At 38.9% G+C, this 25,273-nt stretch overlaps 2 protein-coding genes across 2 annotated transcripts in view; both read right to left on the bottom strand.

The window, feature by feature from the left end:
* The window catches only part of LOC126076912 (3-hydroxybutyrate dehydrogenase type 2-like), a 155,284-nt gene that overhangs the window by 96,043 nt on the left and 33,968 nt on the right, over positions 1-25,273 (bottom strand). The gene's annotated exons all lie outside the window — the stretch shown is intronic.
* LOC126076908 (sodium/hydrogen exchanger 9B2-like) overlaps positions 1-25,273 on the bottom strand; it is a 66,577-nt gene that overhangs the window by 18,221 nt on the left and 23,083 nt on the right. The window contains exons 2-6 of the mRNA XM_049885613.1: positions 12,575-12,718; positions 7,978-8,120; positions 6,950-7,077; positions 4,908-5,083; positions 1,609-1,715 (exon numbers count right to left, since the gene is read on the bottom strand). Of these exons, the coding sequence (XP_049741570.1) occupies positions 1,609-1,715; positions 4,908-5,083; positions 6,950-7,077; positions 7,978-8,120; positions 12,575-12,713 (693 nt within the window). The 5' untranslated portion in view covers positions 12,714-12,718. The remainder of the gene's footprint in view (positions 1-1,608; positions 1,716-4,907; positions 5,084-6,949; positions 7,078-7,977; positions 8,121-12,574; positions 12,719-25,273) is intronic.

Below are 25,273 nucleotides of genomic sequence, written 5' to 3'. Positions count from 1 at the left end.
TTCTCCCCTGTTCAGCCTTTTAAATATTTTGATCACTTTAAGATGCAGGTTTTTAAAAGTGCTTGATTGGATTTGGAGTCAAGCAGGCTCTGGAACTGGATGACTTGAGTTCAGTCCCAGCTCCACTGCTTTCTAGGTATGTGATCTTGTTCAAGTCATTTATCCTCTCAATTTCTTCATCAGTAAAATGGTCATATTCGTAGTAACCTCACTTGGGTTACACGGATTGCACCGGGTCAGCGCTGCCCAGATAGCTTTCAGTGATAATAGGAATATTCTATACTGGCACTATCCCAAACAATGGTCGTTAGTCACTGAACATGCAACTAAGGAACTGATTTTTTTTTCTTTTTTGATTTTTAAAAATTTATTGGTAAAAGGTCTACAAGTATTTTTATGGTTGTATGTACACTTCATATTAAGGAAAAAATCAGAATAATTTAGAGTTTAGATAAAATATTCAACTGAATCAACATATTTTAGTTTCCTTAATGTTGAACAATTAGCTGATAAGATAGTTTGAACATGACTTTCAGGGTCCAATACTTTTGAGGTTACCTTAGTTTCTTTGTTTTCAACAAGAAAAGTCTTGATGATAGACCAATTAACAATTCTTGAATAATTAATTTAAATTGTGTGGTAATTCCTGTCATTAGAGAGGCTTCTTAGAACTTATGATGAGGAACTGAATTTTTAATTTCATTCATTTAAATAGCTATGTGTGGCTACAATGTTGGACATTGTAGCACTAGATGATGACTTTAGAGTACTTACCACAGCATTTTATACGCAGTAGGTGAAAAGGCAAGCTATTATTTTTTATAATAAAAATATTAGAAATGTATTCTCTTTATTTTGTTGTATAATTAGAAAAACCTTATGTTTCTTTTGTACATTTATAGCATCTTCTGCAGACAATTTTAGAGTTTTTTCGAGAAACAGTACAATAAAAATTCAATCAACATACATTCTGACAAAAAAATGGAAATATTAATTTTCCTAATTAAAATTCTACTTTAATTTTTTATGAACTCCATTCAAAAAGCACTGAAATATGAAAATAACACCAATTCTTGTAGAAAGAAAAATTTCTACCCTAAGAGAGTGATACAAGGAAACAAAACCTTTGTGTCTCACTGAGAAAGCATTGTGTGCAGTGAAGAACTTTGATTTTCTTGGCAAGAAATACTGGACTACATTACAAGGAGATGTTAGAGCCTATTTGATAGTATTAGAAACTAAGGTATTTTGATGCTAACAAAATGGACCAAAAGAAAAAAAAAAAGCCTTTATAGATCTTGATTTAGTTGAGTACAACAAAAAAAACTTGCCTGTCTTATTTTTTTAATTGATAATATTTGTTATACTGTGAAATTTAAAGTGTATAGAATATAAGTTAGAGAAAAAATGTTCAGACTGCATTAAATATCTTGCACATTTAGTCCTCGTTATAAAGCTCATGGACGGCACTGACACAGCAGTTAGCAGCTTTAAGCTGCCGAGCTGTTTTCTATACCATGTCCTTCACACTTGGCTTCCATAGGAGTGTTTCAGAGTGTTTTTAATGGCATTTTAGAGCATGACTTTCCTACAGATTATTTCTATCACCTGGTCACTCCTTAGAATGTACTGAGTGAAAAATGCAAGAACACATCCAGTTGCCACACAGATTACCACCTCCGAGACTCCTCTGAGGACATTAAAAAATGTGAGGTCTGAAAAAGAAACGAAAAGACAAACTTCAGGCAGAATTCTTAATCCTTAAGTGCTCAAACTTTACTTCTACAATCACTGGAATAAAACAGCTAATTACATGTGAGGAAGCTTACAGACCCTCTATATCCTTAAATATATGTGACTTAAAATGTTGAGTAAAAAGAGCCTATCTTATAAGATTTGGCTTTCGGTTTTTTGTTATCTTATAAGAAAGGTATGCATATAATTGGAGGCAAATTATGAAACAGGCTAAGATATGATTTGTATAGTTTTTTATGCATTTACTTCAATAAAATTTTAAAGGGCCTAAGAAAATGTGAAAGACAATTCGTAATGCAGAGCTAATTTGTTCCTTTGCATTATATGCATAGGCTAAATGATTTAGATAGTTTTTTTTTTTTTTTAGCTAAGCTTTCAAATTATCGTTTAAGAGCCTGATTTTTAATCATAAACATGCATTGATTTTAGTATCTCTGATATGTATAGACTGCAGTAACCTAAGAATATGGAAATAAAAATCAAAAACCTCTTCTTACTGTAATGAGTACAAGGGACTTATTCCTTCTCAAATGTTTACTCAAAAAGTCAATCTGAAAAGAAATGATTTTTGAGATTGCTCTTGGAAGAGTCTTTATCTTTTGATTCACCTCTTTGAAAGAGACAAGTAGAACTTATATTTTCCCCCCTAGCATAACAGGATTTAGGAAACTGTAACAGAAAATCTTTTGTTCGAACATTGTGCAGAAAACTATATTAAAATCACTCAACACATAAAGCCCTCCTTCACTTGATGTCCTAAGGAAAAATGCACGCAGTAACTAGTTATTTCTTGTTATTGCAGCAACCGTCTCATTTATTTATTTATTTTTAAGACCACCTCTGTAGGATTTTTGTTTAGCTAGGACAATTGTCTGCCAGGTAATGGTGTAACTGTCAAAAGCATCTCTCTGTGATATTAGCACAACACTCAAGCTATGACAGTAAATAATTTACTGTAAGTGTGTAAAGAAAGTAGCTAATACGTTTCAGTGTCTGGTATATTAAAGTTGTTTTTAAAAAAAAGCCTTCTTGGGTCTCATCCCTGGAAATTTCAATAAGTCTGGCAGGGCCTGGGAGCCACAGTTTAAAGGGGCATCTAGGTCGTCCTGATCCAGAAGGTCTATGGGCCACACCGGGAGGGAGGGGGCGGGGTTGGAGTGGGATCCCATTAGAGTCAATCAGGAAGGTTCTTCAGACTATGCACACTTTCTCTTCCCACTTCCAGCCCCACACTCGCCACAACTCTGAATCATAAAAACCCCAGCCCTGACCCTCCCCACTGCTCTCCTTTCTCTCCTCCTCTTCCTCCCCTCCCCCTCCCCGCTGTGATTCTAATGCAAACGTTATTGCCCTAAAGCAGTAGTTCCTAATCTTGACTGCACTGGTTTCCATTCTGTTTCTGACTGAACTGGCTTAAAGAAGTCCCTGGGTGGTGCAAACAGTTAACCCACTCAGCTGCTAACAGAAAGGCTGGAGGTTCAAGTACACCCAGAGGTGTCTCAGAAGAAAGGCCTGGTGATCTGCTTCCGAAAAATCAGCCACTGAAAACCCTATGGAGCATTAGGTTTTCTGCTCCGCATGGGGTCGACATGAGTTGGAATCGACTCAACAGCAACTGGTTGGTTGGTTTAGGGTCATATATGGGTATTTTTTAAAACTCCCCAAGTAATTCTAATGTGAGAATGATTTTTTTTAAGGTGTGTACCAGGAAAGCAGTGAGAAAATAAGTTTGGAAAGGTACAGTAAAGTTAAAATAAGGACAAGAGTATACAACTGACCTACTAGGTAAAAGGGATCCTCACTGGTTCTTGAGGAGATAACAGGAGGTAACGCTATGAAAACAATGTTGTGAGAAGATTAACCTGCCAGTATACACAGCAGGCACCGTAAGGCAGGAATGGGCTGGAAGGCAGACCCTGGGGCAGTGTGAAGAGGTCATGCTCTGGTAACTGGCATAAATTATACATAATCATAAAATGGGATGATAACTACAGGGGTTAGAGAAACTGAGAATGCATGGCTTTCCAAGCAGGTATGTTCCCACATAATAATCGGAAGCTAAATTTAGGCTACAATTACCTTTTGTCAATAATACCCAGAACCCTACAAGGTTGAAAATCTTCTCTCTCAATCTTAGAAAATAAGATTAAGAAATGCCAGAGGATAATAAAAACCCCAGAATCAAACCCATTGCTGTTGAGTTGATTCCAACTTAACCCTGTAGGAGAGAGCAGAACTGCTTTGTAGGGTTTCCAAGGCTGTAATCTTTATGGAAGCAGGCTGTCACATCTTTCTCTTGTGGAGCAGCTAGTGGGTTCGAACCCTCAACCTTTAGGTTAGCAGCAGAGCACTGAACCATTGTGCCACCAGTGCTCCTTAAAGGGTAATAAAACAAAACAAAAAAAACCAAACCCATTGCCGTCGAGTCGATTGCGACTCATAGCAACCCTATAGGACAGAGTAGAACTGCCCCATAGAGTTTCCAAGGAGCTCCTGGTGGACTCGAACTGCCAACTTTTTGGTTAACAGCTGTAGCACTTAACCACTACGCCCCCAGGGTTTCCTAAAAGGTAATAAAGCTGTTAAATAATAATGTGTAGGAAAATGCCTTAAATTTCTCTTTTATTATTATATAAAAAAGATATGTCTTTATCAGACACTATTTCTTGTTTGCAAGGATCAACAAAACCCATTAAAACCATTGCTGTCACTACCCATGAAATGCTAAAGATGAGGGGACAGAAACTATCCCTCTTTTAAAGCATTCTGTTCCTTCTAAAACAGAATGCTTCTAAAACTTGGACAGCTCTGACACTTGTGCTCATTGAAAAAAGCTACTCATCTTTCGTCTTGTCTCCAAAATTAAACTTTCCCAGATCCCTCCAAGCAGAAGCTGTTCTCCTCCTTCTTTAAACCTCACTACTTTGTACCCCCTTATTGCACTTCCTGCAGACTCTGGAACAGCCCATCTCCAGAGACAGGAAGGGAGTAAATGTACCTACTGGTCCCCCTGGGTACAGAACTCCTGGAGTTGTTTTCTCTACTTTTATTTTGCCGTAATCAATTATCAAGCAAATATGCCAGGCTTATAACATTTTAATCTATGTCTCTAGAGTGCAAGAGAACAGTATGTTGAGAACTGCCTAGTTTACCTGTGGAAAATGCCATGCCCAAGCACATGTTGAAGCCTGTGATGGCCAGAATGTCATCGAAGCTGCTGGCAGCCATGAGTAAGGTTGGGACACCTTTTTCAACACCATAGCCTCCTTCCTGCAAAAGGAGCATTGAAGGCACCACAACGGCTGGAGATACAGCACCTAAAACAAAACTAAGCAGGCAGCACTTTAAACATTTCTGATAGTATCTTCTTATCTTTTTTTTTTTTTGAAATTATAATAACCTCTGCTCTTTTGGAGGCTAGACTTTGTAGATTTTATCTACAGTTTTTCAAATGGTAGAGAAGCACCAAACCAGAAACACACACACAAATCCCACAGAACACAGTCTTTCAAAGCACGACCATAGACAACCTGCCCTGAATACATAGGTTGCCTGAAAAGAAAGGAAAAAGAAAAAAAGATCTGTCCCTGGGTGGTGCAAATGGCTAACACACTTAGGTGCCAAATGAAAGTTGGCGGTTCAAGTCCACCCAGAGGTGCCTCAGAAAAAAGGCCTGGTGATTTACCTCTGAAAAATCAGAAACTGAAAACCCTGCGGAGCACAGTTCTACCCTGACACACACAGGGTTGGTCTCCATAAGTCAGAATTGGCTCGATGGCAGTTGGTAAACAGAAGACCTAATGAGGTTAAGCCCCAGAAATCTGCCTTTTTCTTAAACAAAGCATTCATGTTACCAGGTTTGAAAAACACTGCCACATATATTTTAGATTGGAAGCCAGTGACACTATCAGGACTTGGTATGTAATGTAAGAAAACAGATTAGGAGAAGAGGATTGAGATAACAGTGATAGTGGTGACAATAATGGCAGCAGCAGGAGTAACAGGAAGGAGGACTTTACATGCCAAACATTATTTTAAGCACTTTACATGCATTAACTAATTTAATTCTCGTAACTACCCTATGAGGTAGATTCAATCATAATCATTTTACAAACAAGAATTGAGGTGCAGAAAGGTTAAGTAATTTGCCAAAAGTCACCTGTTATAAAGTTGCAGAGCTAAAACCTGAACCCAGGCAGTATAGCTCCAGAGTCTGAACCATGACAAGTAAGAACTTACTTTCTACCTACTTAACCAGAACTAGTTACTGTAGAGTTGACTCCAGCTCATGGTGACCTCATGCTTATCAGAGTAGAACTGCACTGCACAGGGTTTTCAATGGCTGATTTTTTGGAAGTAGAGTGCCAGGCCTTTCTTTTGAGGTACCTCCGGGGGGACTAAAGCCTCGAACCTTTCAGTTAGGAGTTAAGCTTAGCCATTTGCACCACCGGGGGACTCTTGCTACCCACTTGTTGTTACTAAATACAAGTACTTCTTTATTTACTTCTCATGATTCTTAATCATGAAAAGTAAGGACTGACAATAGGGGGAAGAACACAGCAGAACCACCAAATCACAACAGTCTGGTGACGAGGAAGGAGGAAAACAGTCCTAGGCATTGATGACTGTTGATATGTTTATTATCCTTTCTACAGACTTGAGGTGAGATCCTGTATCTCTCTTACCAGCATGGAACTAAACCAAAAAACCAAACGCACTGCCATCGAGTTGATTCTGACTCATAGCGACCCTATAGGACAGAGTAGAACTGCCACATGTGGTGTCCAAGGAGCGGCTGGTGGATTTGAACCGTCAACATTTCGGTTAGCAGCCAAGCTCTTAACCACTGTGCCACTAGGGCTCTCTGTAGAGATTTACAACCTTGGAAACCCTGTGGGGTCACTATGAGTCAGAATTGACTCAATGGCAGTTGGTTTGGCATGGAACCAGGGGCAGGTAAAAGATCATTATTTCTCCAATAAGTTTAAATTATTATAATCACTGTAAAAGTTAGAGCCTATAGAAACACACACTATATTTCAAAGTTAGGATATTTAGATTATGCTGGAATGTCTATGTTGCGTTTTCTTAAGTAAATGTCCTTAAGTAAATGCTAACATGCATTCTCTTGTATGGAATCACAGAAAGGCCTAACTCTGTGTATGTTTTCACATGGACAAAGAAAAATCATTACCCCAGTATAAATCCCCATCGCCATGGTAAACCCATTAGGAAGTGGGTAAGAAGGGCAGAAGCGCCTGCCTCCACAAGACATGGACCCATGGATAGTCTCTTGCAAACACGCTTCAGCTTCTTCAGGGTCTGAAATATAAAAACAGACACACTAAGCTAATTTTCTAAAGATATGCAGAGATGGACTTGAGGTATGAGATGACCTTAAACTTTTTGTTCAACATTTAGATCATGTATGGGTCAACATAAACCTTCCAGGTAATGAGTTTTATTTAGCAAACACTTCGGTATTCTAAGTGTTTCAGAGTTAATTTATTTAGACCTCAAGGCCACACTGAGATAGGTAGCATTATTCTCCCCATTTTTCACACGTCCTCTTGTAAAAAGGCACAACTTAATTTGCTCAAGGTCATGAAACCGGTGAGTGGTAGAGCCACGTTTTGAGCTCAGGCAAGCAGTGGACAGAATCTGTGCTCATAATCCCCACACTAGCTGACTTAACCCTCTCAGCACTAGCTTTATTTACCATTTGTGGCCCCAGAGTGAGGCTAGGGCGAAAAGCCTCATTTGGTTCATGACATCCCCCAAGAACATTTATTCCTGCTTTCAAAACATAAATGGAAAACCAAACCACGAGTCTCATTTTATACACTAGGAAGTTTCCTGAGCCAGAATAGTTAGCCGTAAGCATGTACACAGGGCTTTACACACCAAAAATAAGATGTCTCCTCCCTCACTGACTGTAGTTTACACCTATGGCCTGTATCTCTGTCAGAGAAAAGGGGAGCCTTTATTCTTGGTGCTGCCCCCACTTTGCTTTCTCCAAGAAAGCACAGGAATATGTTCTGAGGTCTTGTGAAGCATAAAGTACTAGCTGTACAACAGTCCTGTACGAAATAAATGCTACTCCCTCCTTGAGATTGTCACGCAAAGCGCCCACATTCATTCTGTAAAGCTCAGTGATTATAAACACTTGCAATATTGGAGGAGTAAAATTCCTATTCAGTAATCGGAATCCCCACCTCATACCTGTAAATCCACTTCAAGGCCGGCACGAGCCAATATTATACACAGGGCTATGCTTCTCAAAGAGGAAGACCATTCGTGCTCAATCTGTACATTATCACTGATGACCGGGACATTCCTGATTAGAAACCCAGCAAGCAGCATACCTTGAACGGAGAAGTCAAACAGCTCTTGTTGTTAGTTTCCAAACACAGAAAATATTTCTCAGCACGTTAGATCTGCAAGAGATGACTGTATAATCCTAGGGACCACTTCCTTTATGCTTAGTCCTTGGATAACACTAAGATTTTAAGAAGTTTGAGTAATACAATAAATTACAGGGGCAAAGAAAAGATTCTGATAAGCAGATTAAAGAGACAGATTAGGGTAGTTAATATTCCCCAAAAATACCTGAACCTAAAAAGTAAGAAACAGGATGCAGCATTTAGAAAGACTATGATCAAATTCCAAATATAAAATGTTTTATTACAGTGTCCAATTCAGTCATCTCTTTGGGTACAAACAGCAGTTTCTGAAATTATGTGCCATGTCAGGTTACCTAAAATATCAACAAATACTTACATGGTTCAATTTTTCCTTCAAATCAGATAATTTAAAAATGCCTAACCTACTTTGCTTCTAAGCAACAGCTTTGGTGAATTATGATGGGATGGGCACCACTGCCCTTTCAAGTCAGCTGGTGACTCTTCTTTCATTCATCCATTCAACATTCACCAAATGCTTTCAGTATTTTAGACACTATGTCCGCTCGTCTCGTGGTTCCTGCTGATCGCACCAGTGCTACCGTTTCTCTGCTTCTTGGCTCTGCTGTCCTTGTCACCATTTCTCTTGGTCTTCAGTGTTATTAACTAAATATTACAGCCCTTTCATTTGAGTCCAGGAGGTCCTCAGCACAGGGACCCTGGGTCCAAAGAACGTACACCTCTCCAGGCTCTTGTAGATCTAGAGGTCCCCAAAAAACCTCTGTGAGATTGATTGCTTATACAGGAAAAATCCTTGGCTTTCCTAGTGAAATGGTAAACTGACCAAGTCTATTGGGTGGACTGCAAGCCACTTAGGTGGATAGCACAGAAACCAATCCCTGCAAGCCACTTAGGCACACAGCAAACTGACCAATACCTTGCAAGCCACTTAGATGGATAACAAACAGATCAATCACATGGCAGATTGCAGCCTGACCAATCATTTTGGAAGTGTTGTAAACCGAGGGTCAGAAAGGCCACATGAAAGAAACCCATTGCACCACAGTTGACGCACCTAAGGAATTATTGAATGAAGATGTTAATCATCGAGGCTGATAATATAAAAGAAAAAGAGATGGCCATACATTATGTAGCCATGAATCACCTCGGAAGTAGTCTTGAAAAAAACAAAAGCAATATATATATATATATATATATATATACACACACACATACACTTTAGGCTTTGTGGACCATACAAGAACAAACCTTCTGATCAAGCCTCTAGATCTCACAATGAATTGACGTAAAAGGGACTGAGGAACATGCTAAACATCACCAGTGAGATATAATTGACTAAATTTAGACTCTGTGAAACATTACACTACAAAACCAGGTTTTTTCAACAATGATTTGCTTTAAAATAACTTGGGAGTAGCTGAAACACTTTCTGCCTACTTTAAAAAATTTCTATAGTAGAAATTTTTTGAGAAAATGATACTCCTCTATCACGGAAGGTGTTCAACCAAGGGGGAGGTCTCCATGGGCTGAGAGGAAAGAAGAGGATACCTGCCAATCAAAACTAGGCTATTGGCAAGGGTAAAGTGTCTCAGGGAAATTGTTTCACATTCATTTCAGAAACAAACAAATATCCTCTCATCACCCATCCCTGGAAATTATCTCAATTAACTCTGAAAAATATAGAACAGGCGGTCATCACATATATTCTGTGTCTTAATATGTCTTTTTTATGGATTCAGATAATGTTTTGGCTTTGGACAATGGTCCTAATATCTTTAAAAAAAGGTAAACTTTATCACAAGTGTAAGTATAAAAACAGACATAAGATATATCATGTACGTACTTTTCAGAGTATTTTCAGTTATCTTAGAGATTAAATGGGATCACTGCAAAGCTTTCTCTCTTTGCAATGTTGTATTTTGCTTACAATAATAGACTTGGATTGGTAAAGGGAAGGTGAGGAGTAAAGAACATTTTTATAGAGGCTAGAACATTGGTCTTCAGTTTCAGCTGTACGTTATAATATTAGTGTCATCTGGGGAGTTTAAAAAATTCTATTGCCCAGGCTGTATTCCATACTAATTAATCCAAGATCTCTGGGGGCATTTAAAAAAATTCCCCAGATGATTCCCATGTGCAGTCAGGCTTTAGAACTAATGATCCTTCTACTTAGAGCGTGGTCTTGGAGTTTATTAGAAATGCAGAATCTCAGGCCCCATCTCAGACCTGTTCAGTTAGAATCCGGATTTTAACACAATCCCAAGGTCATTCTTATGTACAATAAAGCTTGAGAAGCACTGATACAGATGCAGGGGTCAGCAAACGTTTACTGTATAGGGCCAGATAATATATATGTTAAGGCTTTGCGGGGCTTACAGTCTCTGTTACAAGTACAAAACTCTGTGTTACAGTGCAAAAGCAGCCACACATAACGTGTAAACAAATGAGCCTGATGTGTCCCAGTAAAACTTAACTGACAAAAAAAAAAAGGTGGCTTGTGAACCCCTGATCTATAGTACACAGGCATAATTGGGAATAACTCATTTTAACAATAATTCAATTAATAACATTGTTGCTGTTGTTGTGTACTGTCAAGTTGATTCAGACTCATAGTGAGCCTATAGGACAGAGTAGAGCTGCCCCTATAGGACAGAGTAGAACTGCCCCATAGGGTTTCCTAGGCTGTAATCTTTATGGGAGAAGATCACCAGGTCTTTTCTTCTGTGGAGCTGCTGGTAGGTTCGCACCTCCCACCTTTCAGTTACCAGTCAAGCACTTAACCGTTGTGCCACCTAGGCTCCTTATTAACAACATTAGGGAACAAAAAGTAACCATGAGAAATGAAATAACTTCCGTTTACCTAAAGTTTAAAAACATATTGAGAAATAGTTTATATTAAGATGTAAATAATTCCACTCCTTTTTACTATATTTAGCTTCAACTGGTGACCACAAATTCAAAAACAAATAATTTTGGCCTAAGATAACAACTCTGATTTTCCTCACAATTATAAGCTAACAACAACAAAAATCCTTTTAGTTTGGGGAATGTGTAAAAAGCAAGTGATTTTTGAATAAAACTTAGTGATTAGTAAATCTGTTACAAATAAAAAATATCTTTTGTGGTAAGCTGAAAGTGGTAAATTAAAATTTTGCAACTAATGTAATTTTAAAAGGAAATATTAAAGGCATGATAGCTAGTTTTAAGAGTAATTTGCATGTATGTCCTGGGTGGGCATTCTCCTGCCTCCAGAAGAACTTTTTTGTCTATTTTTTTTAAGACCATATTGTATTTTAAATATATCCAGAGGTGTGCTATTAAACGCTTAACAATCGGCTCTCCAAAAATGTATGCACCTTTATATTTGTATATAAGTTTATTAGTGTGTATTATAAAATTTAATCATATAAATGATACACTGTGCAGCACACAATTTAGAAATATACAAGACTCTTCACTGTAAACTCTATGTAGCCAATTGATTCTCACAGGTTGCTCTCATGGGTTTTTGTGGAGCTGTATTCATAACCAACTATGGTTGCAGTTCAACCGTGACTTGACAAAATCAGATTACAAATAATGCTTGATTACCATTTGGTTCAGCAAAGAAGTCACTCATCACTGATGAACAAGTGTAGCTTCACCATGAATGTTAGTTGGTATTTTTGGTTATGTGACTGAATAAGATGAAAATGAAACAAGATATACGTCAGAGCTTCACACATTTGTCAATGAAGTGAGTGACTTCTTTGCCAAACCAGAAATTGGTTTTTGAATTCTAGAAGAAAATATCCTCATTTTTTTTTGTGTTATTCACAAGGCAAAGGCTACAGACATGATATACTTTAAAGTTTAATCTTAATTATTAACATTTTCTCCATAACATTTTAAATCTAGACGACTGATAAAACAATCAACAAAACAATATCTCAATCCCTGATTTGTGGCATTTTCTGACTCTGTGGTATAGATACTTCCAATGTGGCTGATTTTAAGCCACTAACACTACGTCACGGAATGTGGAGCCCGGAAGAGGCACAGCAGCACACCACCATAGAGTGTTTCCGCCATTAAGATACAATAGACACAGATAGTCTTAAGAGCACAGATAAACAGAAAATGTAGTAAAATCATTAGGAAGTTATGAATTTTGAGTATTTCCTGCTCTTTAATATAAATTATTTAATGTTATGTTTATATAATCTAGTATTTTATAATAGACATGTTTAACAACTGGCTCACAAAATTCCTCACAAAATTAAAAATTGGCTTCTGCAAGCTGGTACAAATTGGCTCTAGCACACCAAATACACTTTTATTTCCCCAAAATTTCCAAACTACTATTTAAAAAAAAATATGATTTACTCTGAAGAAAACAGGAAGTGATTAGCACTTACCAAGAAGAGGAGGCAATTTAGTAAACTCAATGAGCCTGAACAGTTTATCTCCAACGATGGCACAATAGTACAGGATCATGATTCCAAATAGGTTTCCTCCAGGGAGACTTTGACTGCTGGTAATTGACCCAACAACCATGGTAACTAAAATAAACCAGGAAAACTAGTTTCTGTCAATAAATTGTCATATGCAGCCTTGGATATCATTTAAAAATTGCTTTCTTAAAAAAATATTGAGTAGTAAGTAATGAACATATTAGTAGCTAAAGAAACTACCAATATTTAGAAAGCTGTACATTAAAACAGTCTTGTTTCTTTCAAGAAACAATTCTTTCAAGTCTCATGATATGGGTCTTACTATGTTGCATTTTATTCTTTTTTTTTCCTAAGTGAAAGTTTACAGAGCAAATTAGTTTCTCATTAAACAGTTAGTACACAAATTGTTTTGTGACACTGGTTGCCAAACCTGTGATATGTCAACACTCTTCCCTTCTCTACCCCAGGTTCCCTGTTTCCATTTGTCCAGTTTTCCTGCCATTTCACCTTTCCTTTTATGCTGCTGTGCCCATTAGTCTCACATACATGATTGACTATAGTGCATTCTAATTTACTGCATTTACATGCTTGCTTTCAAGTCTTTGAATAACAGCTATATTTCCTGTTGTTCTCAACTATATATTTTGACTTTCTAATTAGACTATAAATTCTTTAAATGTACGAATTGGCTTCAATTTTTCTTTTTTTTTTTCTTCCAATGTTCACTTTAGTGCTCTTCAATCAAAATGGTCTTAATAATTCTTGTTCATTAACTCTAAGATTTAAACATAAGTTTATACTGTACATTTTAATAATATAAAAGATACATTGTTTATCATAAATTTTTATAATATAAAATATATATGGGGCAGCACATAATTCACAATAAACAATAACATCAAATATATAAAATAATAGAGGATTATGTTGTCAGGAAACAAAATTTATGAAAACATTTTTAATATTACAAAAAAATTATTTAGGGCCAAGATGGCGGACTAGGTGGACGCTACCTCAGATTCCGCTTGCAACAAAGACTCGGAAAAACAAGTGAATCGATCACATACATAACAATCTACGAACTCTGAACAACAAACACAGATTTTGAGACAGAGAACGAACAAATACGGGGAGACAGCGACTGTTTTCAGAGCCAGGAGCCAGTGTACCAGTCAGGTGACCTTTGGAGCCCGATTTGGGGCAGAGCCCAGGGGGGCAGACGGCACAGATAAGGGGCCCAGCCTTAGCCCCCGAACTCATCCCGGGAGGGGGCCCAGCCGGTTCGCGCAGATGGCGTGGCGGTGCAGCCGGTGGGAGAAGTCCCCGGGAGGCAGTGACTGGTCTTGGAGCGGGGAGAGCAGCGTCCCAGCCGGGGAGCCGTCCCACCAGGATTTTGGCAGGCGCGGGCGGGGCGTGAGCGTGGAGAGCAGCTACAGCCCCTTGAATTGTCCCCGGGGGGGGGCCCAGCCGTTCATGGAGGTGGCACCCAGCTGGTTTGCGCGAGCGGCATGGCGGCGCAGCCGGTGGGAGAAGGCCCCAGAAGGCAGTGACTGATCTTGGAGCGGGGAGAGCAGCATTCCAGCCGGGGAGCCGTCCCGCCGGGATTTTGGCGGGCGCGGGCGGGGCGTGAGCACGGGGTACAGCTCCATCCCCCTGAATTGACCCCGGGGCGTCCCAGCCTGTTGGCGCGGGCGGCGTGGCACCGCAGCCGGTGGGAGAAGTCCCCAGGAGGCAGTGGCTGGTTTTGGAGCGGGGAGAGTGGCGTCCCAGCTGGGACGTGCAGGCGCGGGGAGCTGCTCTGCTCTCCTGAGCTGACCCCGGGAGGGGAGCCCACCCAGTTCGCGGGGGCGGCGCGCCACACGGCTGGCGGGACAGGGAGTCCCCGGGAGGCAGCGACTGATTTTGGTGTCGGGAGTGCACCCTCCCAGTAGGGGAGCCTCAACCTTGGGGGTGGGGCTGACAGCGGAGGATCTGACCATGACGCCAGCAGGCCAGACCCCCCGGGGGCAATCTCCACACAGCCAGTACATATAGGCGACGCGCCCCACGGAAATCTCAGATATAATAGTCATTCCAAGTAAGACAAGCAACTCTGGCTATATTCTGAGGTGCTACTCTCCTAGCTCTCTGATCCCTCCCCCACCCTCCCCAGGAGGCTCCATTAACATCCGAATACCCTGAGCCAGAGGGAGAACTCTGATAGGGATCTGACTGCATTTTTTTTTTAGCGGATTTTCTGGAAAAACTAGTTTCCCAGTGATGGCTTGGAGACAGCAGTCCATATCAAACCACATAAAGAAGCAGACCATGACAGCTTCTCCAACCCCCCAAACAAAAGAATCAAAATCTTTCCCAAATGAAGATACAATCCTGGAATTATCAGATACAGAATATAAAAAACTAATTTACAGAATGCTTCAAGACATCACAAATGAAATAAGGCAAACTGCAGAAAAAGCCAAGGAACACACTGATAAAACTGTTGAAGAACTCAAAAAGATTATTCAAGAACATAGTGGAAAAATTAATAAGTTGCAAGAATCCATAGAGAGACAACATATAGAAATCCAAAAGATTAACAATAAAATTACAGAATTAGACAACGCAATAGGAAGTCAGAGGAGCAGACTCAAGCAATTAGAATGCAGACTGGGACATCTGGAGGACCAGGGAATCAACACCAACATAGCCGAGAGAAAATCAGATAAAAGAATTAAAAAAAATGAAGAAACCCTAAGAATCATGTGGGACTCTATCAAGAAGGATAACCTGCGAGTGATTGGAGTCCCAGAACAGGGAGAGGGGACAGAAAACACAGAGAAAAAAGTTGAAGAACTCCTGACACAAAACTTCCCTGACATCATGAAAGACGAAAGGATATCTATCCAAGATGCTCATCGAACCCCATTTAAGATGGATCCAAAAAGAAAAACACCAAGACATATTATCATCAAACTTGCCAAAACCAAAGATAAAGAGAAAATTTTAAAAGCAGCCAGGGAGAAAAGAAAAGTTTCCTTCAAGGGAGGATCAATAAGAATAAGTTCAGACTACTCAGCAGAAACCATGCAGGCAAGAAGGGAATGGGACGACATATACAGAACACTGAAGGAGGAAAAACTGCCAACCAAGGATCATATATCCAGCAAAACTCTCTCTGAAATATGAAGGCAAAATTAAGATATTTACAAATAAACACAAGTTTAGAGAATTTGCAAAAACCAAACCAAAGCTACAAGAAATGCTAAAGGATATTGTTTGGTCAGAGAACCAATAATATCAGATACCAGCACAATACAAGGTCACAAAACAGAACGTCCTGATATCAACTCAAATAGGGAAAGCACAAAAACAAACAAATTAAGATTAATTCTAAAAAATAAATAAATAAACAAAATAATACACATAACAGGGAATCATGGAAGTCAATAGGTAAAAGATCACAATAATCAAAAAGAGGGACTAAATACAGGAGGCATTGAACTGCCAGATGGAGAGTGATACAAGGCGATATAGAACGATACAAGTTAGGTTTTTACTTAGAAAAATAGGGGTAAATAATAAGGTAACCACAAAAAGGAATATCAACTCCATAACTCAAGATAAAAGCCAAGAAAAACGTAACGACTCAACTAACATAAAGTCAAACATTATGAAAATGAAGATCTCACAATTTACTAAGAAAAACGTCTCAGCACAAAAAAGTATGTGGAAAAATGAAATGGCCAACAACACACATGAAAAGGCATCAAAATGACAGCACTAAAAACTTATTTACCTATAATTACGCTGAATGTAAATGGACTAAATGCACCAATAAAGAGACAGAGAGTCACGGACTGGATAAAGAAACACGATCCGTCTATATGCTGCCTACAAGAGACACACCTTAGACTTAGAGACACAAACAAACTAAAACTCAAAGGATGGAAAAAAATATATCAAGCAAACAATAAGCAAAAAAGAAGAGTAGCAATATTAATTTCTGACAAAATAGACTTTAGACTTAAATCCACCACAAAGGATAAAGAAGGACACTATATAATGATAAAAGGGACAATTGATCAGGAAGACATAACCATATTAAATATTTATGCACCCAATGACAGGGCTGCAAGATACATAAATCAAATTTTAACAGAATTGAAAAGTGAGATAGATACCTCCACAATTATAGTAGGAGACTTCAACACACCACTTTCGGAGAAGGACAGAACATCCAGTAAGAAGCTCAATAGAGACACGGAAGGCCTACTTACAACAATCAACCAGCTTGACCTCATTGACTTATACAGAACTCTCCACCCAACTGCTGCAAAATATACTTTTTTTTCTAGTGCACATGGAACATTCTCTAGAATAGACCACATATTAGGTCATAAAACAAACCTTTGCAGAGTCCAAAACATCGAAATATTACAAAGCATCTTCTCAGACCACAAGGCAATGAAGCTAGAAATCAATAACAGAAAAACTAGGGAAAAGAAATCAAATACTTGGAAAATGAACAATACCCTCCTGAAAAAAGACTGGGTTATAGAAGACATCAAGGAGGGAATAAGGAAATTCATAGAATGCAACGAGAATGAAAATACTTCCTATCAAAACCTCTGGGACACAGCAAAAGCAGTGCTCAGAGATCTATTTATATCGATAAATGCACACATACAAAAAGAAGAAAGAGCCAAAATCAGAGAACTGTCCCTACAACTTGAACAAATAGAAAGTGAGCAACAAAAGAACCCATCAGGCACCAGAAGAAAACAAATAATAAAAATTAGAGCTGAACTAAATGAATTAGAGAACAGAAAAACAATTGAAAGAATTAACAAAGCCAAAAGCTGGTTCTTTGAAAAAATTAACAAAAGTGATAAACCATTGGCCAGACTGACTAAAGAAATACAGGAACGGAAACAAATAACCCGAATAAGAAACGAGAAGGACAACATCACAACAAAACCAAATGAAATTAAAAGAATCATTTCAGATTACTACGAAAAATTGTACTCTAACAAATTTGCAAACCTAGAAGAAATGGATGAATTCCTGGAAAAACACTACCTACCTAAACTAACACAATCAGAAGTAGAACAACTAAATAGACCCATAACAAAAAAAGAGATTGAAACGGTAATCAAAAAACTTCCAACAAAAAAAAGCCCTGGCCCGGACGGCTTCACTGCAGAGTTCTACCAAACCTTCAGAGAAGACTTAACACCACTACTACTGAAGGTATCTCAAAGCATAGAAGAATACGGAATACTACCCAACTCATTCTATGAAGCTACCATCACCCTGATACCAAAACCAGGTAAAGACATTGCAAAAAAAGAAAATTACAGACCTATATCCCTCATGAACATAGATGCAAAAATCCTCAACAAAATTCTAGCCAATAGAATCCAACAACACATCAAAAAAATAATTCACCCTGATCAAGTGGGATTTATACCAGGTATGCAAGGCTGGTTTAATATCAGAAAAACCATTAATGTAATCCATCACATAAATAAAAGAAAAGATAAAAATCACATGATCTTATCAATTGATGCAGAAAAGGCATTTGACAAAGTTCAACACCCATTTATGATAAAAACTCTTACCAAAATAGGAATTGAAGGAAAATTCCTCAACGTAATAAAGGGCATCTATGCAAAGCCAAAAGCCAATATCACTCTAAATGGAGAGAACCTGAAAGCATTTCCCTTGAGAACGGGAACCAGACAAGGATGCCCTTTATCACCGCTCTTATTCAACATCGTACTTGAAGTCCTAGCCAGGGCAATTAGGCTAGACAAAGAAATAAAGGGTATCCGGATTGGCAAAGAGGAAGTAAAGCTATCACTATTTGCAGATGACATGATCTTATACACAGAAAACCCTAAGGAATCCTCCAGAAAACTACTGAAACTAATAGAAGAGTTTGGCAGAGTCTCAGGTTATAAAATAAACATACAAAAATCACTTGGATTCCTCTACATCAACAAAAAGAACACCGAAGAGGAAATAACCAAATCAATACCATTCACAGTAACCCTCAAGAAGATAAAATACTTAGGAATAAATCTTACCAAGGATGTAAAAGACCTATACAAAGAAAACTACAAAGCTCTACTACAAGAAATTCAAAAGGACATACTTAAGTGGAAAAACATACCTTGCTCATGGATAGAAAGACTTAACCTAGTAAAAATGTCTATTCTATCAAAAGCCATCTATAGATATAATGCACTTCCGATCCAAATTCCAATGTCATATTATAAGGAGATAGAGAAACAAATCACCAATTTCATATGGAAGGGAAAGAAGCCTCGGATAAGCAAAGCATTACTGAAAAAGAAGAAGAAAGTGGGAGGCCTCACTCTACCTGATTTCAGAACCTATTATACAGCCACAGTAGTCAAAACAGCCTGGTACTGGTACAACAACAGGCACATAGACCAATGGAACAGAATTGAGAATCCAGATATAAATCCATCCACGTATGAGCAGCTGATATTTGACAAAGGACCAGTGTCGGTTAATTGGGGAAAAGATAGTCTTTTTAACAAATGGTGCTGGCATAACTGGATATCCATTTGCAAAAACATGAAACAGGACCCATACCTCACACCATGCACAAAAACTAACTCCAAGTGGATCAAAGACCTAAACATAAAGACTAAAACGATAAAGATCATGGAAGAAAAAATAGGGACAACCCTAGGAGCCCTAATACAAGGTATAAACAGAATACAAAACATTACCAGAAATGATGAAGAGAAACCCAATAACTGGGAGCTCCTAAAAATCAAACACCTATGCTCATCTAAAGACTTCACCAACAGAGTAAAAAGACCACCTACAGACTGGGAAAGAATTTTCAGCTATGACATCTCCGACCAGCGCCTGATCTCTAAAATCTACGTGATTCTGTCAAAACTCAACCACAAAAAGACAAACAACCTAATCAAGAAGTGGGCAAAGGATATGAACACACATTTCACTAAAGAAGATATTCAGGCAGCTAACAGATACATGAGAAAATGCTCCCGATCATTAGCCATTAGAGAAATGCAAATTAAAACTACGATGAGATTCCATCTCACACCAACTAGGCTGGCATTAATCCAAAAAACACAAAATAATAAATGTTGGAGAGGCTGCGGAGAGATTGGAACTCTCATACACTGCTGGTGGGAATGTAAAATGGTACAACCACTTTGGAAATCTATCTGGCGTTATCTTAAACAGTTAGAAATAGAACTACCATACAACCCAGAAATCCCACTCCTCGGAATATACCCTAGAGATACAAGAGCCTTCACACAAACAGATATATGCACACCCATGTTTATTGCAGCTCTGTTTACAATAGCAAAAAGCTGGAAGCAACCAAGGTGTCCGTCAACGGATGAATGGGAAATAAATTGTGGTATATTCACACAATGGAATACTATGCATCGATAAAGAACAGTGACGAATCTCTGAAACATTTCATAACATGGACGAATCTGGAAGGCATTATGCTGAGAGAAATGAGTCAGGGGCAAAAGGACAAATATTGTATAAGACCACTATTATAAGATCTTGAGAAATAGTAAAAACTGAGAAGAACACATACTTTTGTGGTTACGAAGGGGGGAGGGAGGGAGGGAGGGAGAGGGTTTTTTATTGATCAATCAGTAGATAAGAACTGCTTTGGGTGAAGGGAAAGACAACATCAATACATGGAAGGTCAACCCAATTGGACTGGACTAAAAGCAAAGAGGTTTCCGGGATAAAATGAATGCTTCAAAGGTCAGCGGAGCAGGGGCGGGGGTCTGGGGAACACGGTTTGAGGGGACTTCTAAGTCAATTGGCAAAATAATTCTATTATTAAAACATTCTGCATCCCACTTTGAAATGTGGCGTCTGGGGTCTTAAATGCTAACAAGTGGCCATCTAAGATGCATCAATTGGTCTCAACCCACCTGGAGCAAAGGAAAATGAAGAACACCAAGGTCACATGACAACTAAGAACCCAAGAGACAGAAAGGGCTACATGAACCAGAGACCTACATCATCCTGAGACCAGAAGAACTAGTTGGTGCCCGGCCACAATCAATGACTGCCCTGTCAGGGAGCACAACAGAGAACTCCTGAGGGAGCAGGAGATCAGTGGGATGCAGACCCCAAATTCTCACAAAAAGACCATACTTAATGGTCTGACTGTGACTAGAGAAATCCCGGCGGCAATGCTCCCCAGACCTTCTGTTGGCACAGGACAGGAGCCATCCCCGAAGACAACTCATCAGACATGAAAGGGACTGGTCAGCGGGGGGGGGGGGGGGGAGAGAGATGCTGATGAAGAGTGAGCTAATTAAATCAGGTGGACACTTGGGAGTGTGTGGGCAACTCTTGACTGGAGGGGGGATGGGAAGATAGAGAGAGAAGGAAGCTGGCAAAATTGTCACGAAACGAGAGACTGAAAGGGCTGACTCAATAGGGGGAGAGCAAGTGGGAGAAGGGAGTAAGATGTATGTAAACTTACATGTGACAGACTGATTGGATTTGTAAATGTTCACTTGAAGCTTAATAAAAGTTAATTAAAAAAAAAAAACCTTAGGAATCACACAAAAAAAAATTATTTAAAAAATCAAAATTATAAAAAAAGTAGAAAGTAGAAGAAAAAAATCATAGCCCACATTCCAGAGGCAAAATGTTTATTCCTCTACTTTTACCTATAAATTAATTTTCCATAAATTACATATGTGTATACAAAAAAAGTATATACATGCATACAAAAAAAAAAGTTGTTGTCAAATTGATTGCAACTCATAGTTACTGTATCAAAAAAAAAAAAAAAAAAAAGAGCTACTCTATAAACGGACTAAAACTGCCCCATAGGATTTCTAAGGCTGTAAATCTTTACAGAAGCAGACTGCACACCTATCTCCTGTGGAGCACCTGTTAGGTTCAAACCACTGACCTTCTGGTTAGAAGCTGAGCAATTTAACCACTGTACTCTTTTACCACCAGGGCTCAAACAGATAATGGAGGATATCAAAGTACTATTTATAATTCAGATTCCACTGGACATTTAACAGAGTGGTATAACTTCATTTATTTATTTGGCATTAACAAACAGAAATTTCACAGTTTAGGAGGCTACAAGTCGGAATTCAGGGCAGCAGCTCTAGGGGAAGGCTTTTTCTCTTTTTTGGTTCTAGAGGAAGGTTCTTGTTTCCTTTCAACATCTATGGGCCCACTGTTCCTTGGATATCAGCAAGTGTCTTAGCATCAACCTTTCCCTGGATCTAGAAGGTTCTAAGTGCAATGATCCTGATTCCAAAGGAATGGCCTGCTCCTGGACCTTCTTTCCTCCCTACCACATATTTTGAATTATAACTTCAAAACATTCCAAGGAACACACCTGAACAAACCTGTTGCCATTGAGTCAATTCTGACTCATAGCCACCCTAAAGGACAGAGTTGAACTGCCTGATATGGTTTCTAAGAAGTGCCTGGTGGATTCGAACTACTGAACTTTTGGTTAGCAGCCATAACTCTTAACCACTGCACCACCAAGTCTCCTTCCAACCAATAAAAAAAAAAACCAGTAGTACTGTTAAATTGTCCTCTCTAGACTCTGAAAGCATTTGCCTTGAGAATGGGAACCAGACAAGGATGCCCTTTATTACTACTCTTATTCAACATTGTGCTAGAGGCCCTAGGCAGAGCATTTAGGCTAGATAAAGAAATAAAGGGCATCCAAACTGGTAAGGGAGAAGTAAAAGTATCTCTATTTGCAGATGACATGATCTTATACACAGAAAACCCTAAAGAATCCTCAAGAAAACTACTGAAGTTAATAGAAGAGTTCATTAGACTATCTGGATACAAGATAAACATACAAAAATCAGTTGGATTCCTCTACACCAACAAAGGGAATGTCGAAGAAGAAATCACCAAATCAATACCATTCACAATAGTCTCCAAGAAGATAAAGCATTTAGGGATAAATCTAACCAGAGATGTAAAAGACCTATACAAAGAAAACTACAAGATGCCACTGTAAGAAACCAAATGAGACCTACATAAGTGGAAAAACATACCTTGCTCACGATAGGAAGGCTCAACATAGTGAAAATGTCTATTCTACTCAAAGCAATCTACAGATACAATGCAATCCCAATTCAAATTCCAACGGCCAACTTCATATGGAAGGAGAAGAAGCCCTGAATAAGTGAAGCATTACTGAAAAAGAAGATCACAGTGGGAAGCCTCACTTTATCTGATTTTGGAACCTATTATACCACCATACTAGTCAAAACAGCCTGGTACCAGTGCGGCAACAGATACATAGAGCAATAGGACAGAATTGAGAATCCAGACATAAATCCATCCACATATGGGCAGATGATATTTGACAGAGGCCCAAAGTCTGTTAAATGGGAAAAAGACCATCTCTTTAATAAATGGTGCTGGCATAACTGGATATCCATCTGTAAAAAAATGAAACAAGACCCATACCTCTTACCATGCAGAAAAATGAACTGAAAATGGATCAAAGACCTAAAGGTAAAATCTAAAATGATAAAGATTATGGAAGAAAAAATAGGGCAAATGCTAGGAGCCCTAATACATGGCATAAACAGTATACAAAACATTACTAACAACACGCAAACACCAGAAGAGAAACCAGGTAACTGGGTGCTCCTAAAGATCAAACACTTATGCTCATCCAAAGACTTTACCAAAAGAATAAAAAAACTACCTAGAGACTGCGAAGAAGTTTTTGGCTACAACAAATCCAATCAGTATCTGATCTCTAAAATCTACATGATACTGCAAAAACTCAACTGCAAAAGACAAATAACCTAATTAAAAAATAGGCAAATGATATGAACAGACACTTCACCAAAGAAGACATTCAGGCAGCTGACATACATGAGGAAATGCTCACGATCATTAGCCATTAGAGAAATGCATATCAAAACTACTTTGAGATACCTTCTCACCCCAACAAGCCTGGCATTAATCCAAAAAACACAAAATAATAAATGTTGTAGAGAGGCTAGAACACTTATACACTCCTGGTGGGAATGTAAAATGGTAAATCTGCTTTGGAAATTGATTTGGGGCTTCCCTTAAAAGCTAGAAATAGAACTACCATACGATCCAGCGATCCCACTCCTCAGATTATCCTAGAGAAATAAGAGCCCTCACACAGATATATACACACTCATGTTCACTGCAGCACTGTTTATAATAGCAAAAAGATGGAAGCAACCAAGAAGCCTATCAATGGACAAATGGATAAATAAATTATGGTACAGTCACATAATGGAATACTACACAATGATTAAGAACAATGATGAATCCGTGAAACATCTCATAACATGGAGGAATCTGGAAGGCATAATGCTGAGTGAAATTAGTCAGTTGCAAGAGAACATATATTGTATGAGACCACTATTATAAGAACTCAAGAAGAAGTTTAAACACAGAAGAAAATGATTACGAGGTGAGGAGGGAGGGAGAGGGGTAGTCACTAATTAGATAGTAGACAAGAACTATTTTAGGTGGAGAGAAACACAACACACAATACAGAGGAGGTCAGCACATCTGGGCTAAACCAAGATCTAAGAAGTTTCCTGAATACAACCAAATGCTTTGAAGTCCAGTAGCAGGGGTGGGAGTTTGGGGACCATGGTTTCAGGGGACATCTAGGTCAATTGGCATAAAAAACTGTATTAAGAAAACGTTCTGCATCCCACTTTGGTGAGTGGCGTTTGCAGTCTTAAATGCTAGCAAGCAGCCACCTAAGATGCATCAATTGGTCTCAACCCACTTGGAGCAAAGGAGAATGAAGAACACCAAAGACATACGAAAAATATGAGCCCAAGAGACAGAAAGGGCCACATAAAACAGAGACTTCACCAGCTTGAGACCAGAAGAACTAGATGGTGCCGGGCTATCACCGACGACTGCCCTGACAGGGAACACAACAGAGAATTCTTGATGGAGCAAGAGAACAATGGGATGCAGACCTCAAATTATCGTAAAAGGACCAGGCTTAGTGGTTTGACTGAGACTAGAAAGACCCCAGAGGTCATGGTCCCCAGACCTTCCTTTAGCCCAAGACTGGAAACATTCCCAAAGCCAACTCTTGAAACAGGGACTGGACTGGACTATAAGACAGAAAATGATACTGGTGAGGAGTGAGCTTCTTGGCTCAAGTAGACACATGAGACTATGTAGGCAGCTCCTGCTTGGAGGTGAGATGAGAAGGTAGAGGGGGGACAGGAGCTGGTTGAATGGACAAAGGGAATATAGGGTAGAGAGGAGGAGTGTGCTGTCACATTAGGTTTCCATAGCAAGGTGTGTGTAAGTTTCTGTATGAGAGACTGACCTGAATTGTAAACTTTCACTTAAAACACGATAAATAAAGATAAATAAATAGATTAATTGTCCTCTCTAATGACCCAAGTAGATGAAGCAGGAAGGCTCCAGGTAATTCTCCAATATGGGGAATGAGTCACCAAAGATAAAACTACAGCTTACATCATTTTCAGAGAAACCAGAGTCACTAGCTCTTGTCAGGTTCTTATTTCTAAAGTAAATTTTTTAAAAAGGGAAGACATAGATTGAGGAGCTACAATGTCTTAGACACTGTCCTAAGTGCTATGGTAGTCACTT

This window comes from Elephas maximus, chromosome 5 (genome assembly GCF_024166365.1).
Source record: "Elephas maximus indicus isolate mEleMax1 chromosome 5, mEleMax1 primary haplotype, whole genome shotgun sequence".
Taxonomy (NCBI): Eukaryota; Metazoa; Chordata; class Mammalia; order Proboscidea; family Elephantidae; genus Elephas; species Elephas maximus.
Note: the sequence above shows the minus strand (reverse complement) of the source record. Positions and strands in the feature narration are given on the sequence as shown.